Source organism: Ranitomeya variabilis, chromosome 7 (assembly GCF_051348905.1).
Source record: "Ranitomeya variabilis isolate aRanVar5 chromosome 7, aRanVar5.hap1, whole genome shotgun sequence".
NCBI classification, from domain to species: Eukaryota; Metazoa; Chordata; class Amphibia; order Anura; family Dendrobatidae; genus Ranitomeya; species Ranitomeya variabilis.
In genome coordinates this window covers 4,533,181-4,546,225 of record NC_135238.1, presented here as the reverse complement: position 1 = coordinate 4,546,225, position 13,045 = coordinate 4,533,181, and the positions used below count along the sequence as shown (strand labels likewise).

The window sequence follows — 13,045 nt, the reverse complement described above, 5'->3', positions numbered from 1 at the left end:
TGCTGTTGTCCTCCTCTTTATCCTCATCATCCACCACCATTAAATCACCAGGGTGACCGTGGAACGTGATGCAACACCAACATTATTGGGTGTTTATGATGCCCGTAAAGAAAATTTTTAGACGGTATGTTGATGTGTACCCCCCAGGGGGAAATGTTTGTCAGCCCATACACTTACTGCATGGGCATTACAAATATGGTAGATCAGCTCCTTTGTAATGGGAACAGATTTTTAGGAGGACCTCCTCCACGTCTCTTCCAAGGGGTATTGGGGTGCTTCTAAATTTGGGGCAGGCCTTGCATTAATTGCATAGGCAAACAGTATGGGAGAACCACTTCCTAGTAATGGGAACTGTAGGGGGTTGGTCAGCTTTAACATTGCAATTCTCCACTGCCGGGTCTTCAGCCTGAACAATGACATTCTCCAATGCAGGTTCTTCAGGCTCAACACTGAAATTCTCCACTGCGGGTCTTCATCCTCAATACTGCACTTCTCCAATGCAGGTTCTTCAGGCTCAACACTGCAATTCATTACTTAGGCAAATAGTATGTGAGGACCAAATTACTAATAATGGAAACAATGCTTTCAGGTGGCCATACTGTACATCTGTTCAAAGGGTTATTGGGGTGCGTATAAATTTTGGGCAGCCTTCCACTCACTGCATACGCAGTAACAGTACAGGAGACCCACTGTTTAATAATGGGAACAACAAAGCATAGCCGGCTGATGGCTCTAAGAATCCTGAGGAATGACTGCTGGCCCTTTAAGAATAGGCTTTGTGACTTTCAGAGTCCCTCCTTCGTAAATTAAACAAGATGGGTCTCCTTATGTGTCACACACCACAAGGCCAGCTAGGGGTGTTACATATTACAATGACATTTCCCAGTGAACCCATTTGTAGTAGTTGAAAGCAATGTTAAAGTTGAAAAACGCTTCAAAAACGCTGCGTTTGATCTAAGCCTAAGTGGGGGAGGAACATTTTTGGTTTTGGCTATTTTGCTTATATATATGAAAGCGACGCGAGTTTGTCGTCCTCCTGGACCTGTCCTCTGTCTTTGACACAGACGACCATTCCCTCTTATTACAGACCCTCTCATCGCTTGGCATTACAGACTTGGCCCTTTGTTGGATCTCCTCGTACCTAACCAACCAGACATTTTGTGTCTCCCACTCACAAACCACCTCCTCACCTTGCCCACTATGTGCCAGTGTTCCCCAAGGCTTAGTTGTAGGCCCAGGCACTATGCTTAGGGCATGTGCTCCCTCCCTCTTAAAGGGTCCGTCTGCATCAACCCAAGGTGTCCCCCAGCCAATAGCTGTACAACACCTTCAATTTAAGGCTCCTCCTCCAATATGGAGGTGTCTGAGCAATGTGAGTTTCCCTTGCATGCTTGCTGGGTGTCTGGTTCCCCAGGTCCGTCTGTGTGCTTGTCTACCCTGTACCCATCTGCTTTTCTGTTCATCAGCCAGTCCAGTCCGCACCTGCCAGTGCCCTTCTGTGTAACACCCGGTCTACCCGGAACCTGCCAGTGCTTTTCTGTTCCTTAGCTGGTCCCATCTGCACCCGTGGTTCCAGTGTCCCTACAGTGCCTGCCTGAATTCTTCATCCCTCCATTGGGCAGTACCAGCCTACCCACTCTAGGGGGTCAGCTGCCACCCTCTGTACGTCAGACCTGGAGTAGCACCTGGTGCCACGTCCTTGGGTCATGGTTTTTGCCTGCTGCCACTTATCTTAGGTCAGATTTAGTAGGCCTCCCAGATACACCCCTTCCAGGCTTTCTGAGGAATACGGCACACTGGTTCCACCACCTTGCCTGTTACAGTTTCCATCTGCTGAGTTGGCTCTAATGCTGGCAGTAGAGGGAGGCTGCGATGTGTTTGTCAGGGCGGGCCCTTGCTATCTACTACACACGGTGAGCCTCGGCTGGATTTTCAGGTTTAGTTTACTACAGACTGAAGCTCTGAGAATTGAAATAGGAAGATGAGAGGAGACTGATAACCATTCATGGCTGCCTGCAGGAGACGAGCCCCGGCCCTCATCATGTATCTGCTGCTCCAAAATGGTGAGTCTGGGCCGTATTAACAGTGCCTCGGGGTTTACACCTGCTGGGTCCATCTGTGCTATATCATAGGAGATGCCACAGAGCCCCATTTAAAGGAAAAGTCCGGGGAACCATCACAGCAAAGGAAGCATCTACTCATAGGAGACCGTAAAAAACCAATCACCAAACCAAAGGATACACCAGGAAGACCAGACTGGATCAAATATATAACTTTATTAATTCATTATCCAGCAGCGGTACAATATATAAAATCACTAATTACTGTTAAAATTATACAAATAATTATTCAACAAAGCGTGCTGCACGGGACGGCGTATAAAGATAAATAAACGGAAACCCAAACGCACAATTGTAATAATCACTTATGTATCTGTGCAAGGTAAGTATTCCCCGACATCGGGGTATATTAATTTCCCTGGAAACTAAAGGGAGGGAACTAAATTTTTAGACATAAAAGGGTTTCTTCCCCACAGCCCCTGCACAGTCCCTGGATTTTTTTAAATTTAACACTTGGCACTTTGTTCTTACTGGCACTGTTTATCTTTATATGCCGTCCCGTGCAGCACACTTTTTTGAATAATTATTTGTATCATTTTAACAGTAATTAGTGATTTTATATGTTGTATCACTGCTGGATAATGAATTAATAAAGTTATATATCTGATCCAGTCTGGTCTTCCTGGTGTAACCTTTGGTTTGGTGATTGTTTTTTGCTCTTGGTTTACGTGGTTGTCACTTTCCTTCTGTTCAAAAGACACCCTGGTGAGCTAATTTTATTACATTAGTGATTGTGATATTTTTATATATAGCTATCATTTTGGATTTGGGTTGTTCTTTTGTAATCTCTCTCATAGGAGACAGTGGATGGAACACCGAAGGCTAAACTGTGGGCTCAAATATTCAGGAGGGGTAGACCCAGGGTGAGATGTGCAGGAGAAATGCGATGGGCTAGTAGAGCCAAGGATAAAGGAGAAGACCTGGGGCTGAAATGTGCAGCAGTGGTGGTCCTCAGGCTGAAATTGCATACTTGATCTTTAAAATCAGTAGGAGGTGCAAAAAAAGTGCTGAAATGTGCAGGAGGGGTAGAAACAGAATCGCGGGTAGACCTGGATCTGAAATGTGCAGGAGGGGTAGACCCAGAATCGCAGGAGTAGATCCTGAGTTGACATGTGTAGGAGGGGTAGACCCAGAATCGCAGGGGTAGACCTGGATCTGATATGTGCAGGAGGGGTAGACCCAGAATCGCAGAGGTAGACCTGGATCTGATATGTGCAGGAGGGGTAGACCCGGAATCGCAGGGGTAGGCCTGGATCTGAAATGTGCAGGAGGGGTAGACCCAGAATCGCAGGGGTAGACCTGGATCTGATATGTGCAGGAGGGGTAGACCCAGAATCGCAGAGGTAGACCTGGATGTGAAATGTGCAGGAGGGGTAGACCCAGAATCGCAGGGGTAGACCTGGATCTGAAATGTGCAGGAGGGGTAGACCCAGAATCGCAGGGGTAGACCTGGATCTGATATGTGCAGGAGGGGTAGAAACAGAATCGCAGTGGTAGACCTGGATCTGAAATGTGCAGGAGGGGTAGACCCAGAATCGCAGAGGTAGACCTGGATCTGATATGTGCAGGAGGGGTAGACCCAGAATCGCAGGGGTAGACCTGGATCTGAAATGTGCAGGAGGGGTAGACCCAGAATCGCTGGGGTAGGCCTGGATCTGATATGTGCAGGAGGGGTAGACCCAGAATCGCAGGGGTAGACCTGGATCTGAAATGTGCAGGAGGGGTAGACCCAGAATCGGAGGGGTAGTCCTGGATCTGATATGTGCAGGAGGGGTAGACCCAGAATCGCAGGGGTAGACCTGGATCTGATATGTGCAGGAGGGGTAGACCCAGAATCGCAGGGGTAGGCCTGGATCTGATATGTGCAGGAGGGGTAGACCCAGAATCGCAGGGGTAGACCTGGATCTGATATGTGCAGGAGGGGTAGACCCAGAATCGCAGAGGTAGACCTGGATCTGAAATGTGCAGGAGGGGTAGACCCAGAATCGCTGGGGTAGGCCTGGATCTGATATGTGCAGGAGGGGTAGACCCAGAATCGCAGGGGTAGACCTGGATCTGAAATGTGCAGGAGGGGTAGACCCAGAATCGCAGTGGTAGACCTGGATGTGAAATGTGCAGGAGGGGTAGACCCAGAATCGCAGGGGTAGGCCTGGATCTGATATGTGCAGGAGGGGTAGACCCAGAATCGCAGGGGTAGACCTGGATCTGAAATGTGCAGGAGGGGTAGACCCAGAATCGCAGGGGTAGACCTGGATCTGAAATGTGCAGGAGGGGTAGACCCAGAATCGCAGGGGTAGACCTGGATCTGATATGTGCAGGAGGGGTAGACCCAGAATCGCAGGGGTAGACCTGGATCTGAAATGTGCAGGAGGGGTAGACCCAGAATCGCAGGGGTAGACCTGGATCTGATATGTGCAGGAGGGGTAGACCCAGAATCGCAGGGGTAGACCTGGATCTGAAATGTGCAGGAGGGGTAGACCCAGAATCGCAGAGGTAGACCTGGATCTGAAATGTGCAGGAGGGGTAGACCCAGAATCGCAGGGGTAGACCTGGATCTGAAATGTGCAGGAGGGGTAGACCCAGAATCGCAGGGGTAGACCTGGATCTGATATGTGCAGGAGTGTGGACCCAGAATCGCAGGGGTAGACCTGGATCTGAAATGTGCAGGAGTGTGGACCCAGAATCGCAGAGGTAGACCTGGATCTGATATGTGCAGGAGGGGTAGACCCAGAATCGCAGAGGTAGACCTGGATCTGATATGTGCAGGAGGGGTAGACCCGGAATCGCAGGGGTAGACCTGGATCTGAAATGTGCAGGAGGGGTAGACCCAGAATCGGAGGGGTAGACCTGGATGTGATATGTGCAGGAGGGGTAGACCCAGAATCGCAGAGGTAGGCCTGGAACTGATATGTGCAGGAGGGGTAGACCCAGAATCGCAGTGGTAGACCTGGATCTGAAATGTGCAGGAGTGTGGACCCAGAATCGCAGAGGTAGACCTGGATCTGATATGTGCAGGAGGGGTAGACCCAGAATCGCAGAGGTAGACCTGGATCTGATATGTGCAGGAGGGGTAGACCCGGAATCGCAGGGGTAGGCCTGGAACTGATATGTGCAGGAGGGGTAGACCCAGAATCGCAGCGGTAGACCTGGATCTGATATGTGCAGGAGGGGTAGACCCAGAATCGCAGGGGTAGACCTGGATCTGAAATGTGCAGGAGGGGTAGACCCAGAATCGCAGAGGTAGACCTGGATCTGAAATGTGCAGGAGGGGTAGACCCAGAATCGCAGAGGTAGACCTGGATCTGATATGTGCAGGAGGGGTAGACCCAGAATCGCAGGGGTAGACCTGGATCTGAAATGTGCAGGAGGGGTAGACCCAGAATCGCAGAGGTAGACCTGGATCTGAAATGTGCAGGAGGGGTAGACCCAGAATCGCAGGGGTAGATCCTGAGTTGACATGTGTAGGAGGGGTAGACCCAGAATCGCAGGGGTAGACCTGGATCTGAAATGTGCAGGAGGGGTAGACCCAGAATCGCAGAGGTAGACCTGGATCTGAAATGTGCAGGAGGGGTAGACCCAGAATCGCAGGGGTAGACCTGGATCTGAAATGTGCAGGAGGGGTAGACCCAGAATCGCAGGGGTAGACCTGGATCTGAAATGTGCAGGAGGGGTAGACCCAGAATCGCAGGGGTAGACCTGGATCTGAAATGTGCAGGAGGGGTAGACCCAGAATCGGAGGGGTAGACCTGGATCTGAAATGTGCAGGAGGGGTAGACCCAGAATCGCAGGGGTAGACCTGGATCTGAAATGTGCAGGAGGGGTAGACCCAGAATCGCAGGGGTAGACCTGGATCTGAAATGTGCAGGAGGGGTAGACCCAGAATCGCAGGGGTAGACCTGGATCTGAAATGTGCAGGAGGGGTAGACCCAGAATCGGAGGGGTAGACCTGGATCTGAAATGTGCAGGAGGGGTAGACCCAGAATCGGAGGGGTAGACCTGGATCTGAAATGTGCAGGAGGGGTAGACCCAGAATCGCAGAGGTAGACCTGGATCTGAAATGTGCAGGAGGGGTAGACCCAGAATCGCAGAGGTAGACCTGGATCTGAAATGTGCAGGAGGGGTAGACCCAGAATCGCAGGGGTAGACCTGGATCTGAAATGTGCAGGAGGGGTAGACCCAGAATCGCAGGGGTAGACCTGGATCTGATATGTGCAGGAGGGGTAGACCCAGAATTGGAGGGGTAGACCTGGATCTGAAATGTGCAGGAGGGGTAGACCCGGAATCGCAGGGGTAGACCTGGATCTGATATGTGCAGGAGGGGTAGACCCAGAATCGCAGGGGTAGACCTGGATCTGAAATGTGCAGGAGGGGTAGACCCAGAATCGGAGGGGTAGACCTGGATCTGATATGTGCAGGAGGGTTAGACCCAGAATCGCAGGGGTAGACCTGGATCTGAAATGTGCAGGAGGGGTAGACCCAGAATCGCAGGGGTAGACCTGGATCTGAAATGTGCAGGAGGGGTAGACCCAGAATCGGAGGGGTAGACCTGGATCTGATATGTGCAGGAGGGGTAGACCCAGAATCGCAGGGGTAGACCTGGATCTGAAATGTGCAGGAGGGGTAGACCCAGAATCGGAGGGGTAGACCTGGATCTGAAATGTGCAGGAGGGGTAGACCCAGAATCGGAGGGGTAGACCTGGATCTGATATGTGCAGGAGGGTTAGACCCAGAATCGCAGGGGTAGACCTGGATCTGAAATGTGCAGGAGGGGTAGACCCAGAATCGCAGGGGTAGACCTGGATCTGAAATGTGCAGGAGGGGTAGACCCAGAATCGGAGGGGTAGACCTGGATCTGATATGTGCAGGAGGGGTAGACCCAGAATCGCAGCGGTAGACCTGGATCTGATATGTGCAGGAGGGATAGACCCTGATGTATCACAGGGGTAGACCTGGAGCTAATACAGTATATGCAGGAGGGGAAGACTCAGAATGGCAGTGGTAGACCTGGAGGTAACATTATGCGGGGCAACCATTCTTTTCTAAGGCATGAAGACATCTCGGCCTCAGAGTTTTCTCCTGTGATCTCTGCTGGAAGGTCGGTGAAGGTGCAGACATGTGGCCGCCTCCGCTCTGTATGATTATGTGCACACCACCAGAGGCCGTGTTTCTCGCTCATGGTGTCTTTATTTTCCAGTTTTCGGCCAGTTTGCGGTACATGATGGCCATACAGTGGAAGGAGTGGTCGGTCACAGCGCCGTATTACCGTGCTCTGTCACCATCCCCACCAACCAGAAGGAAGACCGACTTCATATCCTTTGGTTCAAAAACTTCACTGAAAAACTCTGGGACTGTGTGGTGCAGAGAAAGAGGGATCCGGACTGCCGGCCGACCCCACAGTCCCCACGGACCCATATCTCATGGAAATTCTTTGGTAGTGCTGATGTAGAGATCTCTGCTCTGCAGGAATCGGATTCCGGACCGTATCAGTGCTGGATCATCCTAAAGGACACCTACCGCAGAAGAGACGTCCTCCTCCGGGTCCTCGGTAACCCCCAACGCTTGGTCATTTCTAGATAAGATGGATACAACCATTCTGGCTACATTACCGGCCCCGGAGCGGGGTCACTCAGACTCAGGACTGGGAAATAGGCCTGAAATTATTGAATCATGACAGAACTCAGCTGTGTGAGCAGGATAAGGCCAGGACCAGATGGTGGATGAAAACCACTCCAGTCTCGATGAATTGGACACATTGCCTATAGAGTATATATAACAGTGCCATACAATGCCTATAGGGTAGTGCTATACCGTACATATATAATAGTGCCATACAATGTATATAGAGTAGTGCCATACAATGTCTATAGAGTAGTGCCATACAGTGCATATATAATAGGGCCATACAATGCATATACAGTAGTGCCATACAGTACATATATAATAGTGCCAAACAATGCCTATAGAGTAGTGCCATACAGTACATATATAATAGTGCCATACAATGCATATACAGTAGTGCCATACAGTACATATATAATAGTGCCAAACAATGCCTATAGAGTAGTGCCATACAGTACATATATAATAGTGCCATACAATGCATATACAGTAGTGCCATACAGTACATATATAATGGTGCCATACAGTACATATATAATGGTGCCATACAATGCCTATAGGGTAGTGCTATACCGTACATATATAATAGTGCCATACAATGTCTATAGAGTAGTGCCATACAATGTCTATAGAGTAGTGCCATACAGTGCATATAGAATAGGGCCATACAATGTCTATAGAGTAGTGCCATACCGTACATATATAATAGTGCCATACAATGTCTATAGAGTAGTGCCATACAGTACATATATAATAGTGCCATACAATGTCTATAGAGTAGTGCCATACAGTACATATATAATAGTGCCAAACAATGCCTATAGAGTAGTGCCATACTGTACACATATAATAGTGCCAAACAATGCATATACAGTAGTGCCATACAGTACATATATAATGGTGCCATACAATGCCTATAGAGTAGTGCCATACCGTACATATATAATGGTGCCATACAGTACATATACAGTAGTGCCATACAGTACATATATAACAGTGCCATACAATGTCTATAGAGTACTGCCATACCATACATATATAATAGTGCCATACAATGTCTATAGAGTAGTGCTATACAGTACGTATATAATAGTGCCATACAATGTCTATAGAGTAGTGCTATACAGTACGTATATAATAGTGCCATACAATGCCTATACAGTAGTGCCATACAGTGCATATATAATAGTGCCATACAATGTCAATAGAGTAGTGCCATACAGTACATATATAATGGTGCCATACAGTACATATATAATAGTGTCATACAATGTCTATAGAGTAGTGCTATACAGTACGTACAGTATATAATAGTGCCATACAATGTCTATAGAGTAGTGCCATACCGTACATATATAACAGTGCCATACAGTACATATATAATAGTGACATACAATGCCTATAGAGTAGTGCTATACAGTGCATATATAATGGTGCCATACAATGTCTATAGAGTAGTGCCATACAGTGCATATATAATACGGCCATACAATGTCTATAGAGTACTACCATACCGTACATATATAATAGCGCCATACAAGGTCTATAGAGTAGTGCCATACCGTACATATATAATAGTGCCATACAGTGCATATACAGTAGTGCCATACAATGCCTATAGAGTAGTGCCATACAGTGCATATATAATAGTGCCATACAATGCCTATAGAGTAGTGCCATACCGTACATATATAATAGCGCCATACAATGTCTATAGAGTAGTGCCATACCGTACATATATAATAGTGCCATACAGTGCATATACAGTAGTGCCATACAATGCCTATAGAGTAGTGCCATACCGTACATATATTAGTGCCATACAATGTCTATAGAGTAGTGCCATACAGTGCATATATAATAGTGCCATACAGTGCATATAATAGTGCCATACAATGTCTATAGAGTAGTGCCATACAGTGCATATATAATACGGCCATACAATGTCTATAGAGTACTACCATACCGTACATATATAATAGCGCCATACAAGGTCTATAGAGTAGTGCCATACCGTACATATATAATAGTGCCATACAGTGCATATACAGTAGTGCCATACAATGCCTATAGAGTAGTGCCATACCGTACATATATAATAGTGCCACACAATGTCTATAGAGTAGTGCCATACAGTACATATAATAGTGCCATACAGTAAGTAAAAAGTGCCACAGAGAGCACATATAATGGTGCCATCCCATACTGGTAACACAGCGCCTATATATTAATGTTAGAAGCATTATTGGCAGCTTCTCCTGTAGGATTCCTCGCCAAGTTGTGTCTGTAGAAATACATCACATTAGGAGCATTGACCTGACGGACCCCCGGAATCATTGTGCCTCATTGTGAACCTTCTCTTTTCTCCAGGGCTCCAGAGTGAAGGTCCAAGGAAGGACACCAGTGCTCTGCGTCTGGGACTTGGGGAGATGTGGTCTCCACGGTCCGTCGTCCTGCTCGCTGGGTGGCCGCTTGCCATATTCTTGGCCGTACTGTTCCTGGCTAGAAGTTTATGTATTAGTATAAGAAAGAAGAAGAGCTGTCTGATCAGCATCCTATAAAGTGACGGAGGTGGCGAAACTGAGGGCCTGGAACACGACCACAAGAAGAGGGTCCAAGGGTCACATGTCTGTGGTGTCCACTACGCTGAAGACTTGGAGAGTGCAGAGTGGACGGGACATGGACACCAACCGTCGATGGAAGGTGGAGACCACAGAACGTTCACCCATGAGATGTGTCAGAGAAGCAGGACGTCGCCTTCTGGACACAGTGGACTCAGCTCAGATTAGGGCCGAGAGTCTCCTGGAGGCCAAGGATGGACAATCGGCCCGTGCTAACAGACATTTTTCCAGAGTTACTGGTATCACATGGAGTCCTGTGTCTTCTCCTGGATCCACTCTTGGGCTGTAGGCCTCCATGGACTCGTGTCCACCTTCAACCTTACATACTATGAACAATGTAACTATTCCGCCATAATTCTTTGGATTTTGTTTCCACCGTGTTCATTCTGCAGTGAAGATGTCCGGACCGCGCGATTCTTCAGGTCGGGGACATTATGGTGACACCTAACTCATTTCTTTTAACATAATAAAAAAATTAAGTGGGAAAATGTTTTTTAGAATTTTGTTGCAAAACATATTTGGTTTGTGTTGTCTTCTTCTGAGACCCATAAGATTTTTTTACATTGTTCTGTTGATGGAGCAGCAGTTTTGGGGGGTCTGCACCTGCACCATGTTGGGGTACATAGGACATTCTGACTGCATTTTGTAGCATTTTGGGGGCAACTCTGGGATTTTGATCAGTTTCTTTTTTCCTGTTTTCAGATTGTTATAGTTTATTAGTGCGGACACATCCAGCTCACAGCAATACCAAATATTCGGTGTTTTTACATTTTCCTATTTGGAGGAACATAGATGATTTCAACGTTTTTTTACTTTGAAAATTTTCTTTATATTACAGAAATAAATATTTTTGACATACTATTTTTAGACTTAGAAGCGAATACTTTACAAATCAGTGAGTCTCCTATTAATGGGGGAAATGTTGCGACGTCTTTGATTTTTTTTTCATTTTTTGGGGAACAAAAAAAACATGGGATCAATTACGTTTTTCTGTCCATCGCAACATGGTGTGAAGCTGACAAGACGAGACCAGAAGGACATTTTTTAGCTCCTTTTGGCGATTTTAGTCTTGTAGTGTCTGCACCTGCGCATACATCGGAGCACAGTCTTCTGCAGATCAGGTGTGAACGCACCGCATAAATGTGAACACCATCCAATCTAACGCTCTACTTTCTCCCAACGAGACCAGCAGGCACGTTCTCAGCCCAAATAGGGGATCAGCGATTCTTTCCAAGACTCTCGCAGGAGGTTTTTGACTTCAGGTGAGATGTTTGGTCCTAAGATCTGTTATTTTTGCTCTTTTATCCATAATATTAACTGATTTGTGAGTCTCAGTCGCTTTGAGAACGGTTTTGGGAGATTCCAACCTTACTACAATGTCAAGAGAAAGCCCCGGAGGCTGCGTGTGATCCTTCGAGGGATATTCCATCATTATAGATGGATATTATCGGATGGTGCTGCTAAAAACAAGCACTTGTACAATTTACTGCTTATTTACATATGTAGCCATTCTTGAGATATTAACACTTTGCTTTTGTGTACAGCTCGTTGCCTAGGAGGCCGACCACCGCTGCTGTTTAGCTTGTAAGCACAGCGTGGCAGCCGGACAGTATGAGGAGCTAAAAGCGTAGTTCAGTGAACACAGCTAGCTTCAGAGCAGCACCTACAAGCTTAAAGAGCCTGTCAGGCTATGTGCACACGTTCAGGATTTCTTGCAGAAGTTTCCTGAGCAAATCCGGACTTTTTCTGCAGGAAATCCGCATGCGTTTTTTGTGCCTTTTTGACGTGTTTTTTTTACGGAACTTCCCAGTGCATTAAATAGCGGGAAAAACTCCACAAAATTAATTAACATGCTGCCTTTTTTACTGTGATGCGATTTTTTTGCAGAAAAAAAAATGCATCATGTGCACAAAAATTGCGGAATGCATACTAAATGATGGGATGCATAATGTATGCGGTTTATAGCGAAAAAACCGTGAAAAATCCGCAACGTGTGCACACAGCCTAAATGCTATGCAGCGGTGGTCGGTGTCCTAAGCAACAAGCTGTAAACAAAACAAAAGTGGTAATATCTTAAGAACGGCTGAAAATTTTAAGAAACTTTAAATTGCAAAATTGAACATTTTTACAAGCTCTATCCAACAATGTCCATTTTTGAAGGACCATATCGTGAATGTAAACAAGGCCTCCCCTTTAAATCTGCATTCTGGCACTTGTTGTACACATCCTGGTGCTGACTGCCCTTTTTTATACCAGTCGGCACAGAGCTTCATTGATCCGTACTCACAATAGGATCCGGGGGTCCGATCTGTGGGACATGGCCCAACTGTGATCCCTCTAATTATATGATCTATAGGGTGTCTGAAATCAGAAGAAGCGTTTCACGGACCATGATTAGCAGTCCCACTCCCCCTCACTTCATTTGCAGTCCCACTCCCTTCCTCCATTTGCAGTCCCCCTCCACCCCACTTCATCAGTTGCAGTCCCCCTCCCTCATTTCATAATTTGCAGTCTCCCCTCACCATTACTTGCAGTCCCCTTCCCCCTCACCCTCATTTGCCTTTAAATACAATTTCCAGCTCAGGAGAGGGAGGCCACACCCCGGCTTGCATAGAATGCAAAAATACAAAGAAAAAATACAATTTGATCTTGGTTTGAGTTGGTATGCATGCAGCACTTAAATGC

The 13,045-nt window shown here is 47.1% G+C and overlaps 1 protein-coding gene across 2 annotated transcripts; it reads left to right on the top strand.

Annotated features, from left to right (window-relative positions):
* Window positions 1–248: 248 nt before the first annotated feature.
* Window positions 249–11,219, top strand: LOC143785052 (uncharacterized). 2 transcript variants are annotated; one of them, XM_077273713.1, is made up of 4 exons: window positions 249–432; window positions 504–2,063; window positions 7,315–7,665; window positions 10,110–11,219. In XM_077273713.1, the coding sequence occupies exons 2-4, from the start codon at window positions 2,006–2,008 to the stop codon at window positions 10,298–10,300; spliced, it is 600 nt and encodes a 199-aa protein (XP_077129828.1). In that variant the 5' UTR covers window positions 249–432; window positions 504–2,005; the 3' UTR covers window positions 10,301–11,219. The 2 variants fall into 2 exon arrangements, with proteins under 2 accessions (XP_077129828.1, XP_077129827.1); XM_077273712.1 differs by having other exon boundaries at window positions 249–2,063.
* The last annotated feature ends 1,826 nt before the right edge of the window (window positions 11,220–13,045 follow it).

Bases quoted from the DNA above. Each gene is read 5' to 3' on its own strand.
- LOC143785052 (XM_077273713.1), top strand. From the start codon at position 2,006: ATGGCTGCCTGCAGGAGACGAGCCCCGGCCCTCATCATGTATCTGCTG. The intron at 2,064-7,314 runs GTGAGTCTGGGC...TTTATTTTCCAG, and splicing joins GTATCTGCTGCTCCAAAATG to TTTTCGGCCAGTTTGCGGTA. The intron at 7,666-10,109 runs GTAACCCCCAAC...TCTTTTCTCCAG, and splicing joins CGTCCTCCTCCGGGTCCTCG to GGCTCCAGAGTGAAGGTCCA.